The sequence below is a fragment of the Dasypus novemcinctus genome, chromosome 8, assembly GCF_030445035.2.
Source record: "Dasypus novemcinctus isolate mDasNov1 chromosome 8, mDasNov1.1.hap2, whole genome shotgun sequence".
NCBI classification, from domain to species: Eukaryota; Metazoa; Chordata; class Mammalia; order Cingulata; family Dasypodidae; genus Dasypus; species Dasypus novemcinctus.
In genome coordinates this window covers 105,750,579-105,774,896 of record NC_080680.1, presented here as the reverse complement: position 1 = coordinate 105,774,896, position 24,318 = coordinate 105,750,579, and the positions used below count along the sequence as shown (strand labels likewise).

General features: G+C 54.1%; 2 protein-coding genes across 8 annotated transcripts in view; one reads left to right on the top strand and one right to left on the bottom strand.

The window, feature by feature from the left end:
* Window positions 1-464: 464 nt before the first annotated feature.
* On the top strand, window positions 465-2,603 carry LOC101415724 (alpha-1-acid glycoprotein-like). The gene is made up of 4 exons (XM_071216536.1): window positions 465-578; window positions 1,153-1,402; window positions 2,088-2,195; window positions 2,329-2,603. Exons 1-4 carry the CDS (start codon window positions 465-467, stop codon window positions 2,601-2,603), a joined length of 747 nt encoding a protein of 248 aa, XP_071072637.1.
* Window positions 2,604-4,688: 2,085 nt separating this feature from the next.
* The window catches only part of AKNA (AT-hook transcription factor), a 51,454-nt gene continuing 31,824 nt past the window's right edge, over window positions 4,689-24,318 (bottom strand). For 4 of the 7 annotated variants that reach the window (XM_058302499.1, XM_071217036.1, XM_012527044.4 and 1 more), the window contains exons 10-22: window positions 23,736-23,890; window positions 23,466-23,603; window positions 22,415-22,661; window positions 21,420-21,526; window positions 20,522-20,733; window positions 18,142-18,304; window positions 15,084-15,260; window positions 14,312-14,427; window positions 13,532-13,678; window positions 11,630-11,725; window positions 9,940-10,059; window positions 9,491-9,680; window positions 4,689-5,819 (exon numbers count right to left, since the gene is read on the bottom strand). In XM_058302499.1, coding sequence (XP_058158482.1) covers window positions 5,558-5,819; window positions 9,491-9,680; window positions 9,940-10,059; window positions 11,630-11,725; window positions 13,532-13,678; window positions 14,312-14,427; window positions 15,084-15,260; window positions 18,142-18,304; window positions 20,522-20,733; window positions 21,420-21,526; window positions 22,415-22,661; window positions 23,466-23,603; window positions 23,736-23,890 — 2,130 coding nt within the window. In that variant the 3' untranslated portion in view covers window positions 4,689-5,557. The remainder of the gene's footprint in view (window positions 5,820-9,490; window positions 9,681-9,939; window positions 10,060-11,629; window positions 11,726-13,531; window positions 13,679-14,311; window positions 14,428-15,083; window positions 15,261-18,141; window positions 18,305-20,521; window positions 20,734-21,419; window positions 21,527-22,414; window positions 22,662-23,465; window positions 23,604-23,735; window positions 23,891-24,318) is intronic. The other 3 variants (XM_058302502.1, XM_012527048.3, XM_058302501.2) reach the window with 1 other exon arrangement.

The following is a 24,318-nucleotide window of genomic DNA, read 5'->3' as shown; positions in this document are numbered from 1 at the left end:
CATTGACTTTCCCAGAAATGAAGGGGTTCATGTGGGTGCATTTCCAATTCCTTAAAGCTTACTTGATGTGTGAACTTTTGTCATGTTGCCTCAAGTCTCCGAGCCGTTGTTTTAAATCTCATCTATATATGGGGGAAAGTTTTTTTTTTTTAACGAAGAAAACATGGTACTTACTATGTGCTGATCACTGACCCAAGACGGGGGTATGTTGTTGAAAAGACAGAGACCTCTCTGCGTGAATGGTACAGGGTGGGGGTATGAGGATTTAATGTCTCTAGAACTGCCTTAGTGGACAGGAGGGAACGTTTTGTGCAAGGCATTTCCAAAGTCCTCTCCAGATTGGGTCAAATGCCCCGGCTGCCCCTGGCTGGCTGGGCCCCACCTGCCCACCTACAGCTAGTTATAAAGGCTTCTGCATCCTCGGGCCACCACTAATGGCCAGTCCCTGGCGGCCCACTCTCGACATGGCGCTACCCCGGGCCCTCACTGTCCTGAGCCTCCTGCCTCTGCTGGACACCCAGGACCCCGCGTGCGCTCTGCTGAAGGCCACGCCCATCACCAACGCTACCCTGGAGAGGGTGAGTCCTGGGCACGGCCCGCGGAGCACCCTGGGCATGGCCCCCTCCCAGGGCTGGCCTTTCTCCTGCTGGCGCCAGGCTCTGCCCTTTCCTCTCCTGCATCCTGGGGTAGAATCACCTCTACACAGGGAGCCTCGGAAGCCAGCTCCTGCCTCCAGGATCGGGAGCCCCATTCCGAGGAGCCCTGGGGAGTCAGTTCTGTGCTGGGTGGGGAGAGGGCCCTAGAGATGCCTGGCTCGTGGAGTAGGGGGCACTCTTGCACCCCGTACTCCATACCTGGGGCTCCTGTGTCTCCCTTTGCAAAACAGGAGGAGCTGCCAGAGCCTGTCAAGGCTGCAGCCCCAAGCTGCCCATCCTCAGCTCCTGCCTCCTCCACAGATCTCTGGCAAATGGTTTTACATCGCCTCAGTCTTATGCAAGCCTGAGTACCAGTAGATGGTGAGAGAGATCGACAGTCTTCTTTTACCTTCTGCCCAACCTGAAAGATGACACCGTACTGCTCAAGGAGTACGACACCATGTGAGACCCCCACGCCAGCTGTCTACCCCCACTCAGAGCTCTGGCTTCTCCTTAGCAGCTGGAGGATAGGAGCCAGTCCACGCCCCCTCCCTGGTCTCAGTCGTCCCATCCTTGGAATGGGGAGAACTGGCCGGAGTCTCTGCCTGAATCTTGCCCCTGGATGACTGAGGATGAGGCACTGTCCATCACCCTTGTCTGTCTGACCCTGAGATGTCACTTTGCCTCTGACTCTAGCTGGGGCCAGTGCATCTACAATTTTAGCCATGGGGAAATCCAGCGGGAGAACAGGACGTTCTCCTCTACTGGTGAGCCAGGGCCATTAGGCTTCAGGGCTGCATGTGGAAAAGGGAGGACCATGGGCAGACTGGAGAGCCGAGAGGAGGAAGGCTGGGGCTAAAGACAAGGCGAGAAAGCATGGGGCTTGTGTCTTGTGGTCCTGGTGCCAACACATGCACTGATCAAAGGAGTCATCACTGCCATTTGGGGCTCTGAGCCAGGCACTGTCCACAGGGCTTTACATGAATTAACTGATTGAACTCCCACCACAGCGTAAGAAAACATGATCCTACCCAACTCACAGATGAGGAAACAGAGGCACACAGAAGTCAAGACATTTCCCTGAGGCCACACAGATTGCAATCAGAATTATGATTCACATCCAAGTCTGGCATCAGGACTGCCTCTCTTGGCCATGCTTTGAGATCCTCCAGAAGCTAAGGGTGGCTGCTCACGTGTTGGCTGGACAGTGGCTTCATGCATGTCTGAATCATGATCGTACATAGTAGGGGCACACGAATGCTAATGGAGCTGAGCAGGTCCCACATACACACACTGAGGCTCCTCTCTGGACCTTACTCCTCTCTTCTGTAAATGGGGGGCATGAGCCCCGACTCCCTGACTGGTTAAGTGGCCCTAGGTACAGCCAGGGCCCTCCTTAAGAAGGGACCCCCGCCCTGCTCAGTCTCACCCAGAGGCTCTTATTCCCTCCAGAGAAGAACTACAAACACAATGCCTACCTGTGGCTCACCAAGGACCCTGAGACTTTCATCCTTTACTTCTTTCCGGAAGATGAGCCAAACCGTGGGATGGTCTTCCACAGTAGGCACCCTCAGCAGCCCCCACTCCAGACTCTCCCTGGCTTCGTCCCCGGGGCTGGGCCCCAGCACCCCAGCCCTGCCTGGCCTCCTGGACTACCCAGCATCCTGACGGAGCCCCTTTGCTGCCCCTGCAGCCAGGAAGGAGGTGACCAAGGAACAACTGAAGGAGTTCCACGAAGCCCTCAAGTGCCTGGGCCTGCAGGACGATGAGATCCTATACTCAGACAGGAAAAAGGTGAATGCAGGAGGGCCCGGGGGCAGTGCCCAGTGCCACCTGGGGGTGCACCTGCCGAGGCCAGCCCTGGAGGCCAAGAGAGGGAAGGCCCTCAGCCCAGGCTGCACAGCACAGCAGGGCGTCCTCTTTACGCAAGGGCAGCTGAGCTTCCCGGAGGCCTGTGGGTGCTGGTGAGAGCTCAGGAGGGAAAAGCCCCTGTGAGATCAGGGAGGGGGCCCAGAGCAGGTGGGAAGGATTTACAGGCTAACTGGAGGGCAGGGGCAGGGCAAGGCCTGGTGGTGGGATTTGGGAAAAGGAAAGCCCGGGCAGTCCCCAGGCCTTTGTTCTAACTGCTCATTTTTATAAACTGTGCAACAGGGAGTCGGATTTGTGGTTTCAGTGTCACTATAACTGAAGCAAGTCCAGGACCTTGTCCTGATTTATCTTTAACTGAGAATTACCTATGTAAGTATCTCTTGGATATTTTTCTTTAAACCCATGCCAGGTTTTATTTGGTTTCATCCTATGCAGTATCTTTGAACATACATGGCTGGTGAGCTGGCTACACCTTTTTCTATAGATTAAAAAATTTCATGACTATTAAAATAAGGAGTAGTCCTTTGCCACCTGGCTTCATCTCCCGTGGCTGCAGGGGTGCAAGCTCCTTCCCAGCACCGGGAACCCTGGAAAATAGCTTGAGGCGCAGGCCCTGAGTCAGGCCAGTCAGTCCCCAGCCTACCTCCCCATCTCGCCAGGTGACCTCAGACAGGTGATGGGGCCAGTTGGGCCTCTATTTGGTCCTCTTCCAAATGATTGCTGTTCTGAGGAACCCCAGAGGCACTGCCTCAGGGCCTAAGAGGTCAGAAGTGCTCAGTAAAGGACAGTTGTGAAGACTTAGAGCACCATTTCTGAGGTGAATAAACTGAGTCTCTGAAAGGAAAATGACTTCCCCAGGATCACCCAGCTAGGAGGTGGCAGAGCCACAGGTGGGAGCCCTGGCTGCTTTGGGTCCAGAGTCCAGGTTCACCCATCCCCATGGAAAGAGCCCCTCCCTGCCCATAACTCCGTCTTCTTCCCCACTAGGATCTGTGTGGGCCGCTGGACAAACAGCACGAGGAGAGGAGGAAGGGAGGGACAGAGTCCTAAGATCAAGGACTAACCCCAGACAGAACTGGGTGCCCTCGGAGATTTGGGCCCCCCTCACCCTCCCACCAGCTCTTTGTATCTCCTCTCCTTCCCCAGTTGCATTAATAAATCTCCTGCTTTGGGGACAGGCTGGTTGTTGGTCGCTTGCTCATTCATTCTTTCGCTCATTAATTCGTTCATTCATTCGAATGCTGCCCCAATCAGGCCCTGGCTGGCATTGCTAAGATGCTGCGCATGGCTGGATTAGCCCCTGGTGTAACATTCACCAGATGCGGGCTGGGTGACAGGTGCACCATGTGACACCCACAGGCTGAGCCTCAAAACATCTCTGAATGAGCGAGGAAGTGAGGAAAGGCTTCCTGGAAGGGGCATCAGAACCTTCGGTGTTGAAAGATTGGGCTCTAAATAAACCCTGCTATTCCCTCTGCCACCCAAGGATCCAAGAAGACACATTTGCAGAAGGCTGAGAAAGAGGACCCCAAGTAAGGGCTGTGGGAATCCAGCATGTTGGTGCAGATCAGGACAGGCCTTCTCTTGGGCAAGGCACTGACCGTCACAGGAGAGTTTGTTGTGCCAGACTGAGACAAGAAGAAAGTATGGAGGCTTCTGGGGGCTTCCCGGAGGGAGGCAGGGCCTGGACTGGGTAGAAAGAGACTTTAAAAAGAACATGGGCTTTGGAATCAAGAAATGTGGATTTGATTCTTGTCTCTTTCAGGAGTCACTTAAAGAAAGGAACCTTACTCTTCTCATCAGTAAAATGGGACCAGGTGGAGTGTGACATGCCGAGTACCCAGATAAGAAAGACTTCTAGTGGTGGCTCCGGCAAATGCAGCAATTGTTGCCTGCGATCAGAAGGAGCACTGGAAAGAGAGTCAAGGTTCGTGCTTTGGATGACACCCACTTGCCATGAGTCTCAAAACATCTGTGTCCTCAGTAAAAAGGGGCTCGTTCTGTCCGATTGTCTGTAACACTGACATAGGCAGAGGAGGAAGGCTCGAGAACCAGAAGCCACCCAAGAGGCAGGCAGACTGGGAATGGGCACCCACCCAGGAGGAAGGGCTTGGCTGGCCATCAACTCTTCCAGCCAAAAACCTGATTTCATTCACAAGTCAATGACACATACCACAGACACAGTAGGCTCTGGAGATTTTTCTTTTGCCTTTTTTAAAGATCAAAATTCATTCTCTTCATTTTCCCTTGTAACAAAAATAGAGATTTGAATGCCTCAAATATACAAAGGTTATTTATGCACACACAATCCAGAAATGCTGAGGTAAGCATGATGCAGGGTGGGGGCAGGAGAGGGCACGTTCTCCCAGCCACAGGAAGGGCCCCACACCGAGGCCTGCCAGGGAGCTGGCCACTAGCCAAAGGCCACAGGGGCCCAGGGGAGAGAGTCGGCCTTGGGGTGAGGTCCTGAGAGGGGCTGTGGTGGGACAGCCCCCGGGGCCCTCCAAGGCGGTCTCCATCCCATGAGGACCCAGGCCTTGCCCTCTCCAACCCTGGGGAGCTGGGCGCAGGCCACCCGGGGCGCAGACCCCACTGACTGCCCATCACTGACGCATAGGCAGGAGGCTGAGTCCAGAGTTGTACTGGTGACAGGAGAGGGGACAGGCTTGCATTCCAAACCCTGGCCTTTCCGTTCCTTTCTGGCCTCCTCTGCAGGATCCAAGGGCAGAAAAACTCCTCAGTTTTAAAAAAATCTGTCCATTCATATACAAAATACATATTATTATAGTCAGAGGTGGGCAAGTGCAGGTTGAGGAGAAAACCCTCCCCAAGATTGTGCCTGTTCACGAGGGGGCCTGGGTCCAGCACCTGGAGGAGGCTGTTCCCCCAAGAAGTTACCTCCCTTGATGAGCACCCAGTGCCGCCTCCATTCTGAAAAACCAGGATATGCCGGCAGGGCCTGTGCTGGAGAGAGGCCTCCTGGCCCCTCAGGTCCAGCTGGCTTCTGGGACCTCTGCCCCACCGCCCACCCATCCATCCTGAGTCTCAGGGAGTCAGAAGAGGCAGGAGCCCCTCAGGCCACGGGCCTGGCGCAGGTCGGCCGACAGGGAGCGGCTCATCTGCTTGGTGGTGGAGCGGACGCTCTTGGCGGCCTGCACTGCACGGCTCAGGGCCTTGTTGAGCTCCTCCAGGTCGTCCAGGTCGAGATGGATGGAGTGCCGGGACCGTGCAGCCTGTCGGGAGGAGGCCATGGAGGGCCGCTCGGCAGAGGATCGAGCCGAGGGAGCTGAGGTAGGTCCTGGGGGGGCGTAGTACCTGAGGAGACAGGTGAGTGTGCTCATTCATCGTGGAGAAAGCTGGACAGAGCCAAAGAGCACTGGCTCTGGACCCAGCACTACCACCAGCGGAGCCACTGGCCAGTCACTGTGCCAAGGTTACTACACTCCCTAAAATGGAAGTAACAAGAGGGACTTGGAAGGATGAGGGATGATAATAAAGATGAGCACCTGGCTGAGAACAGGTGCTGGAGAACAGGCACTTCACCTGCATCTTTACTGAAAACCATCTATTGTCCACCTGCCATGTGAGCCAGTGTCCAAGCCAGACCAATGGACAGGCATGGGCCCAGCGCTCTGAGAGCCAGGATCTTAGGGGACTCAGGACCACCCCATTTTGTAGCAAAACTCCCCTCACTGAAGAGGTAATGCATGTGGTCCCAGCTGCCTAGTGTGAAGCCCTAGAGAAATGTGGTAACAGTTAGGATTCTGCAGGAGTGGAAGCTTCTGGCTCTGCTCATTGGGACAGATGGAGGAAGCACATCCTTCTCAGCCTTGTCCCATAGGAATGTGGGGGGTTGGTGTAAATTGCTGGTTCAAATGCGCTGAAGAGGCTGTGATAAATGGAACAGGTGTCTCTAAGAAATGACAACTGCCTTTATCAATGGCCACCAAGATTTCCAAGGACTCCTGCAGTGAGCATGTAGTGTTCATGACCTTTGTTTTGTGATTAAAGGGGGGACAGGTTAAAGAAGCATTTCACCTAAATAAAGCAGAACTGAGCTTAGGAGGACTTGGCGGAAGTCATTCACTGGCCTCTTGCTTGGCAACTGCAGGGGCTCAGCAAACTCTGGCTTTATTCCGGTGCCTCCACTTTCTAACTTGTGTTATTGCTCAGTGTGTAAAGGGGCTTTCCACTAGGATTGGAGTAGACATTTTTCAATAGAAGATATACAAATGTCCAAGAAGCACATAAGAAGATGCTCAACATCATTAGCCATCAGGGAAATGCAAACCCAAACTACAATAAGATGCCACATCACACCCACTACGACGGCTAAAATAAAAATAGACAATAGCAGATGTTGGCGGGAATGTGGAGAAATCAGAACCCTCTTGCATTGCTGATGGTAAAGTAAAATGGTGTGACAGCTTGGAGAATAGTCTGGCAATTCCTCAAAAGGTTACGCACAGTTTCTGCTCAATGCTGGCAGCCACATGCCAGGCTCCTGAGACAAGTGCTTGACCTGCACTATCACATTTCCTCTGTCAGCTTGTTATCCTTGTTTTACAGACAAGGAAAGTGAAACTTTGAGAAGCCACAAGATGTCTGAGACGGTGTAACATGCTGGCCTCGACAGCCCAGACCTGGAGTCCACTTGGCTAGCCGTTGACCTTGAACAAGGTATTTTACCTTTCTCCACCTAAAATGGCCATAGCTCACTAACTCCCAGGATAGCTGTGCAGAGCAAAGGGGAAAGTTAGGTAAAAATGATGTGCACTACTCAGCTACAAGTGCTCTGTAATGTCAGCTATTAAGGCCCAGGTTCAGAGAGCTATAAGTGACAGCACTGGGAGTCACACCTGGACCTGCCTTGGGCCAGCATTTCCAATCTGTGTGGATCAGCACACTGTAGATGCTGATAAATACCATCAAAATGAATGAACAGAGATTCTGAATCCAATAAGCAATAGCCCACATAACCTCCTCTAGGGACTGAGGTGTAATTTCTGGGTTCCCACTCACCCCTGCTTTCTGTTAATTTGATAACCAGCTTAATCTGAAAGGTACCCAAACCTTCCCTTGGGCAGACACGGAAGAAAACCCCTCCTGGCTCTGTTGCAAGGGCTATACAGAGGCTGGCCAGCAGGGGGCAGCACAGCCCTAGCCAGCTTTCTAAAAGGCTGCGCTGGTTTGAGCCACTGAGCATGCTCAGTCCTGCTGACCAGCAGTGGGACAAACTTCAAGGCAACACCAGCTGAAGTTCTAGGAGCCTGAGAAGTGCTATGATTTACTGGCCACCTTCATTATACTGTGGACTTCCCATATGCTAGCTCGTTTAATCCTCATGACAACCTATTTCATAGAGAAAGAAATTAAGGTACAGAAGAGCAAAGTGACATGCCCAAAGGTTCAGAGCTGCCATGGGCAATGTCTGTCGGACACTGAAGCCCAAGGGCTTAGCCCCTCCAATCCTAGGGAGAGCTAGCTGGCTCGTTCTGCTAACAGGTATGAGCCTGGAGGATGTGGAGTAGGGCCTCGAGTAGTTAAAAAAAAGAACCACCATGGCTACTGGGGACACTGACCACTATACCCTGGGCACCAAGGCCAGCTGCATATTCCAGGCAAAAATTCCTTCCTGCCCGACGAGTCTGGGCTCAGGCAAGGGTTTCCATCCACCTCTGCTGGAGAACTGAGAGAGGAGGACTAGCTCAGTGTGCCTGGGTGGAAGGTTCCTCGGTGACTTGCCCGGGGTCAGCTGAGGGCACAGTAAGAAAGCACATGGCTAGGCCAACGTCCTAGGAAGGGGTCAGGACGGGCTGGTACCTTAGTCTTCTGCTCCCAGCAAGTGCCAGTCCTCCTGAGTGGCCATTAGAGAAATTGAGTCCGAACCGACTTATTTTATAGCAGAAGAAATTGAGGCAGGAAACTAGCTGGTGGCAGTTGGGAAAAGAAGACATGTTGGTCTCCAAATTCCAAAATCTAGGTTCTTATTCTCCACCATCCTGTCATATTGAACCCACGTTTTACTCATTGTTCTTCCTGATGGCAACATTGACAATAGAATTAACGGCCATGATGACAAAACAGGTATTGATCGGCACTGAGCATGGGCCCATTGCTACACCACAAATGCCACAAACATCTTGTTTGGTTCTTGCCACGTGGCTCATTTCAATCCTCATACAACTATCAACACCATCACCCCATTTAACAGATGGAGAAACTAAGGCTCAGGGTGGAATTTGCCTTGCCAAGATCATATGCTAATGAGCGGAGGACAGGATTTGAACCCAGCTCTGCTGACACTAAACCCTGTTCCACTCCTGCCTCAGCCACTGGCTCTTTTCTGCCTTCACGGATGTTGTGTATAAAATCCATGTTAAAGTTCATCACACACTATTCCTAATCAGTACTCTTCAAAATGGACAAGATTTTCAAAAAAAGGAAAATCTGAAAAAGGGTTCCAGAGCCAAGAGAATCCTAAGGAGACATGACAACTAAATTTAGTATGAGATGTGGTATGGGATTGGAACAGAAAGAGGACTCAAGGTAAAAACTAGGGAAAGGCCTGAATAAACGATGGACTTTAGTTAATAATAATGTAAGAAAATCTTTCATTAAATCGTTAGAATGTTACCATACTAATGAAAGCTATTCTCCATATGGAAACTACGTGTGTATTAGGAGGGGAAGAGAATAGAGAAACTTCCCTCCTCAAATTCTCTGTAAATCTAAAACTGTTCTCAACATTCTCATTACTTACTTCTGAAATACCCACAAAAAACTGGAGGATGGTTAGGGTTCTGGAAGCCCCCGTCACTGCTGTGCGCAGGGCACGCAGGGTGTGCTGAGGGACTGTCTGAGGCGCAGGCTCATCTGCACACTTTACATGCGGGGAAAACATGCAGGAGCAGTGGGTCCTCAGCCCCCGACCCAGGGCTGCTGGCCAGAGATGGGGGCTTGGGGGAAGGACATGAGGTACCTACACGGTGGCGGATGGAAAAGGCACGATGGGAACCGACGAGACGTAGGCAACAGCTGGAGAGGCTGGCGCTGGGGGCGCGGCGGCCAGGTACCAGAGCCCGGGGGGCGGCCGAGGCGGCGAGCCCGGCTGCTTGCTCCTCTGCTTGGGGCTGGCATGTGAAGGAGCACCCCTTGTGGTGGCCTTTCCAGTCCCTGTCAGGGAAGGAGCACCAGAGACAGAGTCCAGCCACTCGGGCACACTGAGCCGAGGACAGGGCGGCCCAACCCATCCCGTGAGGAGGGCAATGCCAGGCTGGGCCGTGCCCAGTGTGGGAAACTCACTATCTGTCCAGCTCGCTCAGCCCAGACAGGGGGAGGCAGCCACCCCAGTTCAACTTGCCCAGACCCCCGAGTCCCACTCAGGGAGGGCAGAGGGCCTGGGTGAGGGAAGAACCTGAGCATCGGATCCTACCAGAGGTGGCAGAGTCTGGTCCATCTCCCTCTGCGGGGGACCCGATCACCCGATGGCACATGGGACAGCGCAGGGCATCAGATGGACACGGTCCTAGGGGGTCCCTGGTGGTGGCATCACCTGGGAAGGAGGAAGAAGCATCAAGATAGGACTAAGTCTGAGTCACTGGACTCCAGAGCCAACAGGTCCCTGCAGCACTGGGCTCTCCTCAGTACCCACTGTAGGGGGCACAGTCTAGGTGACAGCAGCACATGACGACAACCGTGCCAGAGAGCAAGCCAGCCCCTGCCAAGGGCTTTCGAGGATTTTTTATCTAACCCAACAAGCTCCTGAGCTAGCTCCTACCATCGTTCCCCCATTTCACAGATGGGGAGACCCATTCTCTGAGAACCTGGGTAATCTGCAAGGTCCTGGAGCTGGGAAGGGGCAGGGCTCCCTCTGATCCTGGCCCACACTCTCGTGATGAAGCCCCCTGGAGCCAGCAACTGTCCATTCCCCATGGGGAGCCGCAGAGCCGCCCAGCACCAGGGCTATCAGGGAAGCCGAGGGGAGCGAGAGGAGAGTGGGCGCCATCGTCTTCTCTCCACCCAGACCCGAGGCAACTCATCAGGGGGAGTTCCAGAGCTGGTCCGCTTCTCCTTCCATCCTCAGCTCAGCTGTGACCCCTTCCAGGAAGCCTTCCTACCCACCCAGGCTGAGCAGGCTCCCTGCTCCAAGTGCCCCTCCCATCTGCACCCCGGCCTTGGACACCCCCTTCCCAGCTGTGATCTCCCTGTTCTGTCCTTGGCTGCTTGGCTGAGAGCTCCTTGGGGGCAGGGAGTGCATATGGGTTGGTGCTGAGCGAATGTTCATTGACTGGATGGATGGATGGAGGGAGGGATGGATGGACGGAGAGATGGAGAGATGGACAGAAAGGCCTCTTGGGACACCAACAAAGGCAGAGGCATAGTGAAGAGCTGGTTTAAATCTCAGCTCTACCACTTATAAACTGTGCCCCTGACAAGTTAACTTCTCTGAGCTTCAATTTCCTCATCCATAAAATGAAATGGGCAGCATAGAGTATCTACTTCATAGAATTCCGAGGCTTAATATATATAAAACACTTAGCATGACATCCTATACACAGTAAGGGCTTAATAAAGATCAGATTCATCATCATTATCATGGCTGGAGGGGCCTTAGAGTCATCTGCAATCTTTTCATTACGTATGTGGAGCCTGAATCCCAGAGAAGTTAAGGAATTTGCCTAAGGTCACAGAGCAAGCCACTGGCAGAAATGGGACTAGAACTCGGTGTCCAGATTTGCAGGCTACTGCTCTGCCCACTATTACTGTTGGGTTTGAGGGAGAGTCCGGGGAGAGGAAGGAAGGTAAAGGGGAGACAAGACTGATCGCCTGGCCAGTCCCCCTGCTGCCTGGACTCCCCCTACAGGCACCTTAGGAATCTCCTACACCATGTCCATGCTTTCTTCATGTCAAGGTCAAAGCCACTGGCTTCAATCCATGGCACCTGGAGCAACAGGTGTGATGGCAGGACGTCCTGACAGGGCTGAGAAGCCCAGACAATATCCTAGTCCCTCCCCCACCCTACAACCCACCACGGAGCTAAGGACAGGCCCCCTGCAGGCTGCCCTGGACCAAGAAGTTAACCTCGGCTGGCCTGGCCCAGAAGCCCAGGTGCCACCCCTTACCTGGGTCCCGGGTCCTAGTGGGCTGGCAGTGGGAACAGAACGCTGTGCCACGGCCTCTCAGGACACGGTTGGGGAACAGAACATGGTATTCTTGGCCTGGGAAAGAAACCAAACCATCTCTATCGGATGCAGAACTGGGAGGACACTGGTATAATAATCTCTCCTCTACCTGTATATGGATTAAACAGTCTCACACATGTGTGTATACATATATGTCAGATGTAAACAACCATGTAGTGATAAGTGTGGATATGCATGTCCATATAAGCAATAAACACACACATTCATGTGCTCGCGTACTGTACACACTCCAGCCTCGTCTTGCTTCATCTCAGATCCTATTCAGGTCCCCGCTGCCTGGTTCTTGACATCCAGCCGCGTTCAACAAACCCAAGCTAAGCTGGAAAGTGAAGTGAGCCTGGAGACGCGGTGAGTAATGGTGAAGGTGACCCCGCAGCCCAGGTCCCGCCTGTGTCCTCCCTCCTTTGCTCCAAGGGCTGTAAAGGTAGGATGACTGCAGTGCTGATGCCACAGGCTTGTTGGAGACAGAAGGGCACGTGCTGCCCAGGGCCACAGACGTGGACACCCAGGCTCGTTACAAGCCCCTCATCCAGCGCCCCCAGCCCCTCCTCGCCCATCCCTGAGCCTTGAAGGAACCTCAGGCTGCTGCGGGCGCCAGGCGGGCCCAAGCCTCCTCTCCTCTTCCACCTCCTGTGTCCTGGCGGCTGCTGGAGAAGGGCAGGCGCTTGGTACTCTGAGGGCCGCACTGGGAGGCCTGAATATCCTGCTTCCCTCACTTCTCACTCCTCAGCACCCACCGCCCCCTCTGCAAATGTATGTCCCATAAGGGGACGTGTCTCTCATTTCCTGCGTGGCCCCTGCACTTCACCCAATGCCTGGCAACCAGGAAGCCCTGAAACACGCAGTGGCTCTGATTGGACAGTTAAACACACCTCGCTTACTACCTGCCGTGGGTGGAGCTGCCTCTCCTGAAAAGGCAAGTTCATGTCCTAGTCCCACCAATGTGAAAGTGACCTGACTTGAAAAGAGGATCTTTGAAGGTATCCTTAGATACGGCGAGGTCAAAATGAAATTAGGGTGGGCCTCAATCCAATATGCTGGCCTTAGGAAAAGGGAAGAAAAATAGACAGGACACACTGGGGAAGGCCATGGCTGGTCAGCAAACTGCGGACAACTAGAAGCCAGGAAGGGTTTCCCCCTGTAAGATTCAGAGGGAGTAGCTCCCTCTTTACACCTTGATTTTAGACTTCTGGCGTGTGCCCTGTGGGGACACACAGCCCTGCTGTTGGCAGCCCCCAGCAGGCAGTGCTGGGTGGGGCAGGCCTGGGAAATAAGACCCTGGACTCACTTACTTACTGCTTGTCTTCTCTGCCACACCAGATTCAGCAGGACAGAGATAACATGGATTTTTTTCCAATATCCTACTCTGTGTGACTCATCTTGCCCTGCCCCAGATGCCAGTTTCTTAAGACACACAGACCCTCTGGGAAGTCAGAATCAGAAGGTGAGCAAGCAATAAAGGACTCAGGATGCTGCAAGCCAGCCCTGGCCAAGACAGGCAGTTCCTGAATCTCTTTAGGATTGACTGGCTGGAGGGGCAGCACTGGGGGCTTCCCTGGGGGCAGGGACTGAGCCCTAAATCTCAGGTGTCCCAGACCCAAGCCCGGGCCCTGAGAAGGGGGTGTAAGAAAACGTTTGATGAATAAAGGGACAACCACACCAAGAGTCGTGGAGGCGGCACCCCCTGATGCTTATCATGTCACAGAACACAGGGGACATGGTGACATTTGAATGGCCCACGGGGTCAATGGAAAAGGCGGCCCATGACCCAGGAGACCACGTGGGACTGTGCCCCTGCCCCTAGGCCTCCCACCTGCCTACCTGTGTAGTGGCCCTGGAAGGTGACCCTGTCTCGCCGCCCAGAGCTGCCCCCTCCTGTCGTCCCGTCCCGGGCTGCCCGTGGACTGTCCTCGGTGGCTCTATTCTTCTCAGAGGAGAGCCAGGGGGAGGTCAGCTCAGAATCAGAGGCTGCAGGGGAGAAAGGAGGGTGTCAGAGGAGACAGGGGCTGGGCACAGCATGGCATGCATCCTGCCTCTGGAGCAGACACCTGGGTTTTCATCCCAGACCCGTCCCTCAGGAGTTGCCGCTGCCCATGCGGAGCCTGACTTGGCGTCAAGCGCCAGTCCAGGCTCCTGGCATCCGCTGCGTTTGGCACCTCGCAGCGCTCAAAGGAGGACACTGTTGCTACAGCACAGCCTGCTATCCCTGTGACTGTCCAGAGCAGGTGAGGGGCCTGGGTACGCACACCCGTTCCCCTGGCCAGGAAGGGGCAGAACTGGGGGTGCCCCCTGGCCCCTGACTCCAGAGTCACAGTCCTTTGGGTTTCCCGGCTTCTGTGCCATTGTGTGCAGGATGAAGGTGACTTGAGCACCTCTGCAGTGACACCTCAGTGCGAGGGTGTGGACATGGCCCTTAGCAAAAAACGCAGCATGTGAGAGGTGGCTATTTTTAAAAATGTGCTTTGCCCCAGACCACTACAATTGCCCCAAAGACACAAAACCTGCTCCAGATTTCCTCTAGAAGCGGCTGTGCTTCCTGGCTGCTGAGCTGACTCACCCAGACTGTGGCCTTAGGAGTCGGTCCTGGCAGGGGCCACTTACTCAGGGACAGTCGAGGCACCTCCCGAGGCACCGAGGAGGACCTGGCTCGCCGCCTTCCTGCAGGCATGGCTTGCTCTGCACCTCCAGGTTCAGTGGATAGTCTCTCGGTGGATTTACTTGTAGCAAAAGGGAAAGGAAGATAATGTCACTGGATGAGCTTTATGTAGCCCTTAAAGATGGTCAGCAAGAAAACCAACCTGTGGAAAAGTACTTAACAATGGGAGGAGAGCACGGAAATCAAAACCAAAGACTCTGGAGTCAGGCTCACAGAAAACATCTGGGAGCCTCTCTGACCCTCAGTTTCCTCAATTGTTAAATGGGGGTCATAAGAGCAATTACTTCAGAGGGTGTTGAGAAGATTAATGATACAATGTCCATAAAAGACTTAATCCAGTGCCCTTCCATAGAAAACACTTAAAATAAAAAATTTTTAAAAGCTGATTTTATAAGTCATCACCACAAACGAAGGATTACCAAGGGGGTGGATGACAGGGTGAGCGTTCTGTAATGTTCTAGGCTCTTCAGTTGGGTGGGCTCAGGGATAATTATTGTAGCACGTTTTATTATTCACTTAAATGTTTAAATATTCTTTTAAGTATCAAACGTACAATAACAAATGTAAGAGTGAGTGAGTGAGTGAGTGAATGAGTGAGTGAGTGAGGGGATGTAGCAGTGCCAGAGTTTACATGCCCAGGGAGAATCAGGGGTTGGCCAAGTCTGTCTTCTGTGGCTGCTGCCAGGGCACAGGAGCGGGAGCCTTGGGGTCACCCACCTGCCACTGTGGGGGCCCCAGGTGGCTGAAGAGTCTGCTGGCCGGGCCCGGGCCCGGGCGGGGCGGTCAAAGGAGCGCGCCGGGCGCTCGGGGCTGCCCCGGGGAGGCTGGTGCAGGCTGTCCTCCAGTCGCAGCCGCAGCCGGGACACCTCCTCTTGCAGCTCACGGATGGCCTGGCTGGGGTGGGGGTGGAGAAAGACAGAAGGACAGATGCACAAAGCAGGGAGCTGAAACCGCCCCAGACGCAGCCCACACGCAGCCACCTCTGTCCCCCTCCATGGCACAGGGCCCAACTCTGCCCTCAGCGTCTCCGTGCCTGCTCTTCTGGCCGCTCAGCTTGACGTGCTGAGTTGGTGTCTGTGCCTTGGGTGAGCAGAACCGAGCCCGTCTCTGCAGTTTTACACAGCCTAACGTGCCAGGCTTCAGAGCAGCAGCACTGAATACAGGATAGTGATGAGGACGCAGAATAAGATTTGAATCCTGCCCTGCCTGGGCCCCTGGCTGCCCTACCTTCCTCTAGCCTCTTACATGTAGAAATCCTAACCACCTGCCCGGGCCTTGTTCCCCCCTACCCTTGCTCAGCCTCTCCCTCGGGGTTCTCTCAAAACATTTACTACAGCTATTCCAGCCCAATTCTCCATGCCTGGCAGCACATGCTTGTCTGTCTGTCTCCCCGACGGGAATGGTGAGCCCCTGAAAGGCAGAGAGAATGCCTGCCCCATCTGGTAAGCCCCGAGCCTCCGGGAAACATTACTGAACTGGTTTCTCAGGCATCAAGGGACGGCAGAGTGACGGCAGTGCCTGGAGAGAGGACCAGGGAACACCACGGAGCTTCCCATCACCAACTGGACAGCGAGGGCTGGAGGTGCTGGGTGCCATCTGCAGGGCTGCTGGAATCTCTGAGACCACCAGACACAGCTCAACCTCTTGTCCCCAAGCATCTCGGCGAGCCCCTATCACCTCGAGCATTAAATACACTGTGGATCTCTCTTCATTCTTTTTCTATCTGTAGGTCTGGCTGGTACTGGGTGCAGCCAACCCTTCCCAGACACCCCTAGCAAACGCTGCTACACACTGAACAGGAGAGCCTGGGCTCGGTATGGCCATCCTCCAGGCTGGGTGCAGTCTCCAGTCTCCTCCTTGGGCCAGCTTCTGGGGCGGGGGCTCCCTCTGGGTTGGCTTTGCCTGGCCGTCCCTGTGTGTATCTTGTGGCACCACTGCCCGCAAACGTCAGCTCTCAGATGAATGTGCCAGGGGAGCCGGAGCACTCTCTCCGGCTACACCCCAGCTTGGTGTGTGTCCAGAGGCAGTCGGTTCCCCTGGCAATTCCCAGGGAGACAGACGCTTGTTGGGGTTTCCAAGGCAGACCTAGAGGGTGGGGGCTGCTGGAGAGCCAGCGCTGCCGTCCTGTTAACCTCTAAAAGGCTGCGGGGAGCCTCTGTGCCGCCTGCAGGCTGGAGGGAAGCTCTCCCAGCTGTCCCCAGGCTGAAGGCTTACTCAGCCGGGACTTGGAACACCCCCTTGCCTGTCACTTCTTCTCTCAGAGTTGTTTCTATCAAGAGTTTAGTCTTCCTGTCTTAACTCTTTAGTTACCAGGTGGCACTGAAAATTCATCTCTCCCTGCACACTGACGCCCCTTCCTGGGATTCCCATCTCCGTGCGCAGCATCAGCATTCAACTGGTGGGCCATCCGGAAATCTCATTCTAGACTCTTCTTCTCTCCTGGACCCTCCCTAAAGTTAACCCCTACCACGTCCCTGGGCATGACTGCCTAAATATCTCTTCTTAAAAGAGCCCCTTTCCCTGCCCACTGACCATCCCCTGGGGGGCAGGCCACCTCACCGCTCTGCTGGCTAAGGCAGCAGGCTCCCTGCCTCCATTCTCACCCTCAGAGCAGCCAGAGAACTCTTGCCAAAACACAAACTTGACCACGCCACTCCCTGCTCAATCCTCCCTGTCCTTAGCATGAACCTTCTGGTCTTCACCAAATATGCCCTGAGCACCTTCTCCAAGCCCAGTCACCATCCAAACCTCTTTCCTTCCAGGCTCCCCACAACGTCTCTCCTTCCACGTCTCTGACTTCACTGCTGACAGCCCACTATCCTAGCCTGGAGGATCCAGCTCTAACGCGCTCTTGGCTCCCCGTTCTCCCCGCTGGCCTTCACATGTGCTGCTCACTTGCTGGAGCTACTCTTCCATCTCTCCTCCTTCTGGTTGCTCGGCCATCACTGCCCGTCTGGGAAGCCCTCCCTGCAGGCTCCATTTGGGCCAGTCCTCTCTATTTCCCACACTGTGGGGCACAGCTACCTGCTTCCTTGTCCATCCTGCACAATGGTGATCCTGAGGTGCCCAAAGGCCATGTCTGGTCCACTGTTTTAGTCCCAGGGCCTGGCACACCAGTGGCAAATAAGCCTCTAATTCCCATGCTGATGTTGGGGGACTGCTGGGGGTGGGCTTACTAAACTCAGGCCAGGAGGCCAAACGCCAGTAGCTGGCCATGACTCTGCTCACCGCCAAGACAGCAGCCCACAATGGAGGGCTGACCAGTACACTGTGGGACAGACACCTGGTCCCAAAAAAGACATGTGATTTATTACCGGACTAAAGCAACCAAGAGGAGGGAAGAGGACTGACCAAGCTAACTTCCCATTTCTGTTAAGCTAAACAAGGAGCAGCTTTCCCAGTAGAAAAATTGGTTGGAGTACAGAAACCAACAGTCATGTCTCCGTTCACATAGTGCGTGGACAAACTGCAGAAGACATATCCCTGGAAGCGTGGGTCTATCCAGCAAGGGGCACAGGGGTGGGAGTGGGGAAGTCTCAGCAGCAGAGGGGAACCTCTGAGTCATGTCCCATTGGCCAGAGAAGTGTCCTCAAGGTCTAGAGCAATGAGGTCCCATAGAACAGCCCTGAGCTGGGAGGCAGGAGACCAGGGTCCCTGTGGCCCAGCACACCTGCCCACTGGATGTGTGAGCTAGGCAAGCCCCTGCCTCCCTCGGGCCATCACAGTCCCATCCGTATGACGAGTTTGCTTCTGCCGTGCCCAGGATCTGACTTACTCTCGCCCTGTCCTGCTGAGGAGGAGGCTGGAGGTGGTCTCTGTCGGCCCATCCGTCAGAGGGCCAGCTGCAGGGGCCTGGGTGGGGGGTGGGCTGACGGCCCTGCTGGGGACGAGCCGTTCAGAAATCCTCTTGTGCCCCTTGAACTCTGAGCCAGGGTCTGCTATGGAGGCAGAGAGACGCCAAAGTGAGGTTACACAGAGAGGACCCCTGACCCTTGAGCTTGTGTGGGTGGAGCAATGCGGGACCGAGAGAAGGGGCTCCGCTGAGGTCACAGGTGAAGTTCCTGATGAGGCCAATGACCCACTGACCTCAAACCAGAAGATCTCGTTTATGCTGGGAGCTTGGGGTTCAAAATGGTTCTGCAGAGCTGTTTCTCTCCAGAAGGCTCCCCTGCCCATCCACAACTACGGCACCAGAGCCACGTCCTCAAGACCTCTCCCCGCACGAAGAGTTCATCACTCCCTGACCTGGGCTGCCCCAGACCCTGCCACGTGTCTCACCATGTTGTCCTGGGGTGGCCTTCTGAAGCTGTGCCCCCACCCCCTTTGCAGGTGTCTGCTTCTGGCGTGAACAGCTGTAACTTTAGCCTCTCAAACGGGGCGGTGAGCAAAGAAAGACGAAAAACCACAACTCTGGCATGAAGCCCATTTCACTTCATATAATATCTCAAAATAGTGAATTTGTGGAGACAGAAAGACCAGAGTTTACAGGGGATAGGGTAAGGGGGGAAGGGGCAGGTTGTTGCTTGGGGAACGTTAAGTGTAAATTTCAGAAATTTTTAAATAAAATTTTAAAAAGAAAAATAACAACGAACCCTTGAAATACTACTCAGCAGTAGCAAGGAATGAGCCATTGGTATGCACCGCCACCTGGGTGAATCTCCAGAGAACTATGCTGGGTGGGAAAAGCTAATCCCCAAAGGGGAAATCCTGTGGGGTGCCAGCAATACAGCATTCTCGAAATGACAAACTCATAGACATGCAGAACAGATTTGTGGTCCCCACGAATTAAGAAGAGGGTGAGGGTAGGAGAGAAGTACTAATAGGTGTGACTGTAAAAGGGCAGCAGGAGGGTTCTGGGTGGTGCTGTCACCATTGCATCCACCACCACTGGATCACCCATGATTGGATCCACCCACCACTGGATCTGCCCACCACTGGATCCACCACCACTGGATCACCACCACTGGATCCATCCACCACTGGATCACCCACCAATGGATCCACCCACCAGTGGAACTGTCCACCACTGGAGCCATCTACCACTGGACCCATTAGTGGATCTTGGCTACCAATGTCCGTACCTGGTTGTGACCCTGTACTGCAGATATTTCCATTGAGGGAACCTGGGTAATGGGTACCTAAGAGCTCTCTGAATTATTTCGTACAACAGCATGGGAATCTACACATCTCAAACTTCAAATAAAAATTTGTTTTAAAAAGATGAACCTTAAAAAGAGGGAAAGCTCAACTGTGGTGTTTGATGTCGAAACAGTGGTTACCTTCGGGAGGGGTCTGGGGGGTTCTGACGATGAGTTTCTTGGTCTGAGTGCGTTCACTATGTGAAAATTCATTTATGCTCTTTTCTTTTAACAAAAAGTTCACATATATTTAAAAGATAAGAATGTGGGAATCAAAATGTACAGTGTGGACCATGGTTAGTGGTAACAGTCTGATGATATTATCTCATAACCTGTAATAAATATTCTGCCATGGTGTGATGTGTTGGTCAAGGGGTGTTGTATAGGAGTTCTACACATGTGCATGACTGTTTTGAAAGTTCACAACCATGTAAGACATGGACTATAATTAGTAGTATTTTGATGATGCTCTTGCATCGTTTGTAACAAATGTTTCACAACAATGCAAAGTGTTGGTCGAGGCGTGATGTAGGGGACCCATGAATGATGCAATGCATGTTTATTTTGTAAGTTCACAACTTTTACTATACAATTATTGTTTATGTAGGGTCATGTATGAATGATACACTGCAATGAAAGTATTATTTTTTTTAAAAAAAGGGAATCGCATAGGTTTCATAGATATGGAAAGTGGTCCTGATGCAGTTTAGTGAAAAAAAAGGAAGTTCCCAAACAAGTGTAATATGATCCTATTTCTGTTTAAAGTATACCAGCACACATAGGTCACCACAGAAAACAGCCCACAGGCTGTGTACCAAAATGTCAGCAGTGGGGGTTTCCAGTGGATTGTTTTCTTTTATTCCCTTTTGCTACCCTCTCTGTGATTTCACATTTTCCAACACCGGATCTGTAGATTTCGTACCCTCCAAAGGGCACTATGGTTTTTGGTTGTTTGTGTTTTTAATCCACGAGAGCATGTCCCCCCAGGCTCTAGCCAACCCAGCCTCATCGACTCACTGGCCTCTGCCGCCAACAACTTGTCCACGCAGAATCTGGGTGCCTTCTGCCGGAGAGGGCTGCGGGGGCCGGGGAGGTGCCTCTGGGCTCGGCTCCTGGGCGTGCTGGGCACAGTCGCTGTTCTGGGGACGGGAGGACCGCCGGCCTGGAAGTGGGAGGCTCCATCCTGGGGCACAGATGCAGGAAAGGGCTGGGCTGATGTCCCCGGAGTGCTGGGGGACCATGGAGGGAGAAACACACTGAGGTTAGACAGGGAGAGGCCCTCAGACCTCATGTGCTGAAGTCCTGGGCCACCCTGCCTTTGGGACTTGGCACGTCTGGCAGTAAGACGTTCCTGTATTCACACGGGCATCTACCTACACACCACATAGCTGCACACCTGCCAACCCGTACACACAAAACCATAAGGCTTAATTTGTTTTTTAGAAAATATGAAAGAGAAATGGAATCTCTAACACTTTCTCCCCAGGCACCCTTGGGTTGCAGAGAAGGCACCCAGCTCTGGAGGTTCCATTGCGGCCCTCTCCCTCCCACACCCGGTCCACCCCACCCCACCCCGAGCCTTTGGGTCGAGGCCCAGTCTCTTCCCCACACAGCCACCGCGTTTGCCCTTCTTCCTTGCCTTCTCCCATCGTGCTCCCTTCCCTACAGTCTTTATTCATTCACCAATTCACTCATTCAATCGCCTAACAAATATTTATTTCCTGGTCTGAGAGATGCTGGGCAAGTTATTTCCCTCCCTGAGCCTCGGTTCCCTCTTTCAACAAAATGGGGATAAGGAACCATGGCTGGGATGAAATGAGGTCTGGCCCCCGAAACAGGAGCTCTCCTGGGACATCCCAGGCTACCCCAGGTCTCTGGACACTGATGGGATGATGGCAGGGGTTCCCTGGGGTACCTGATGTGGGAGAGCCGGTGCTCTGGCGTCTGAGTGAGGGGCGACACTCTGCTGGTTTCTGAGCCCACAAAGCCGCTGTCTGTCTCCGGAGAAGCCATCCAGGGCTCCTGAAAGAGGCGGTGTCCCTTTAAGGCTGAGGAATGTGCCCAAGGCAGACTGGGAAGCCCTTCAGTCCTGGCCTGAGCCTCACATTCCAGAGGCTCATCGGCCAGGCTCAGCTCCCAACAACCAGGTCCAGGGCGCCAGGGTCCCCAGGGCTGGAGCAGGGACTCCACACTGAGGGGCACCGAGCAGATCCTGCTACCCTGAGGAGGGGAGCTAGAGCCCTTGGGAGAGATGACTGGGGCCAGTTTCCTGAGAAGAGGGATATACGGAGAGCTGGAGGACTGCAGAAAGGCCCAGCCAACGTAGGGGGAAAATAAAACCCGTCAGGCATGGGCACCGCCTCCACCTTGGGGCTCAGGCCAGGTACAAAGGAAACAAATAAGCAGCCCAGGAGCCTGCGAGTTTCCATCTAGTGCAGAGATTCCTTACTGTGGGCTCAGTGGGGCTGCAGAAGTCCCTGAGCCCTTGAAACTGTCGGCAGAACGTGTGCGTGTGCAAGCGTGTGTCTGTGTGTACACGCGTGTGCACACATGCATAAGCATTATTCTGAGAGAGGGTCCATGGCATAAGTGGCACTCCCACAGCCGTCTGTGTCTCCTACAACAGTTTGAGTGACAGCTCTGATGGCACAAATGGGGCACAGGCTCATAGAAACCCAGGCAATGGGCTCAGGGGAGGCACAAGAGCTCCGGGCAGAGGGGTGGACGGCACTGCGGGGAGCTACAACAGCAAGGTGGCACTGGGCACCGCCCCACACGATGGGCAGGGTTGTCACTGGCAGGGACGTGAGCAGCAGGCATTCCATGGAGGGATGGCATAAGGAAAGGCCTGGGGGCAGGAGGAAGGGAAGGGCGCTGAGGCTCCGAGCCCATGCCTGGGTGGATGCCTACCTCCAGGTGAGGCCCGCCGGCTTGGCAGAAGGACTTCGGGGGCAGGCGTTCTGAGAGGCCGCTTTCCTCCAGGCTGGCCATACTGCTCTGGTGGGACGGTGCAGACTTGGTGGGCCGAGGAGGGGGCAGCACGCCAGGACTGGGAGGAGCCGCTCTGGCCTTGCCCAGGCCTGGAGGTTGCCCGTCTCTGTCCACAGACTTCTGCAAACCCGGTGGCTTCACAGGCACCATCTGCTCTACCGTGTCCCTGGAGGAGGAGAAGCAAGCCACCCCTGAACCCTGGCACCACCAGGCAGCCCTGCCCTGGGGCTCAGCCTGCCCCAGGAGCCCAGCGGTCCAGGGCACAAGCAGAGCCAGACAGCCCTGGCTGCCCATCCTGGCTCTGCCACCTTCTTGGGCAAGGTATTTCCCCTCCCTAAACCTCACCTTTCTGCACTGCAACACGGCAATGCCAACAAAATCCATCCAGTATGCCACAGGGGAGATTTGGTGAAAACCAACGAGCTAATGCAGTTTTTCCCACAGGTAGGAATTTGCAAACCCTCTTCACTATTTTAGCCATTTCCATTAACTTCATCTATTTGAAAAGACTGTATTTCACTCTTATGATTAGAAAATTAGTATTTCAAGTTACAAATCTATTGTTATACATGCCTATATTCTAGAACGTTGCTGTAGCCTGCTGCAGGCTCTGGGACCAAGGCCTCAGGCTCCCTCGCTTGCTTTGCTCTGCCTCTGCCTCTTTTTAAAGGAAGATCAAGAGGGGTATTAAAGACATAACTAAGACCTTCTCCTTGATGTAACGAGAAGGACTGAGACTGAAAAGGAGCCTAGGTTATGTAATGCTGTTACCTAAAACCATGTCCCACACCACCCCAGATCAAGCGCTATCAATGGAGTACCTTCCACATTTTAGAGAGACGCTGAGCTACAGGACAGGACACAATTCCTAAGCCACGAAGAGCTGTCGAGCTCACTCTGACAATCCCCCTGCTGTTCCAGAACTGGAACAGGGCAAGGGGGAAAGGCCCCGTGACTCCTCCCGGCCTACCCTGGGGGCTGCTGTGGGACGAGCCTGGGGGTCTCCGCTTTCCCTGGAGCTGAAGCTGGACCGTCGACTTCCAGGGTACACCCCTGCTCCTCCTGCTCCATCCTCACGGCTTCTGGAAGGGACTTCACGCTGAGGTATCTGCAGAAGAACGCACAGAGGGGTGTGACCCTGCCCGAGATCCAGCCTCGGGAGGGTGGTGCACCATGGCCAAGGTGGTCAGCCTCACTTCGGTGGCTTGCTCCTCGGGGCACGCTCTTGGGGGGCACTCACCGCTCCAGGAGGCCGTGGAAGTCTTGCTCCACCTGCAGCTCCTTGTGCCTGAGTGGGGCGAGGAGGTCCCGCGGCCTGTCCTCCACCTCGCTGCTGGAAGAGCTCAGGGCCACGTCCATGTGCAAAGGGCAGGGGCCAGTCCCGGCATTGTCAGGCTGGGGGGCCAGAGATGGGGGAGCAGATGTTCGGAGGGCACCCCAACACCACTACCTTGTGCAGAGCTCTTGCCAGGTGCTGAAGCATGAGAAGTCCCTTCAACTCATTATCCCCGTCAACCTTGGATGTGTGTGCAAAACGCAGGGACTGGGCTGTGACCTTCGGGACAGTGCCAAGCACGGCACAGGCATCACATCTCAGCAATCCCCCCTGTACGTGCTGTTACCACAACCCAATTTACAGACAGGTACCTGAGGCTCGACAAGGCCGAACGGGGGCCCGAAGTCACACAGGAGCAAATTCATAAAGACAGAAAGTAGATAAGTTACGAGGGACCAAGGGCAGGGAGGAATGGGGAGCTATTGCTTTAATGGGTCTAAAGTTACTACATTTAAGAAAAAAGAAATTACATAAAATGAAGTTTAAA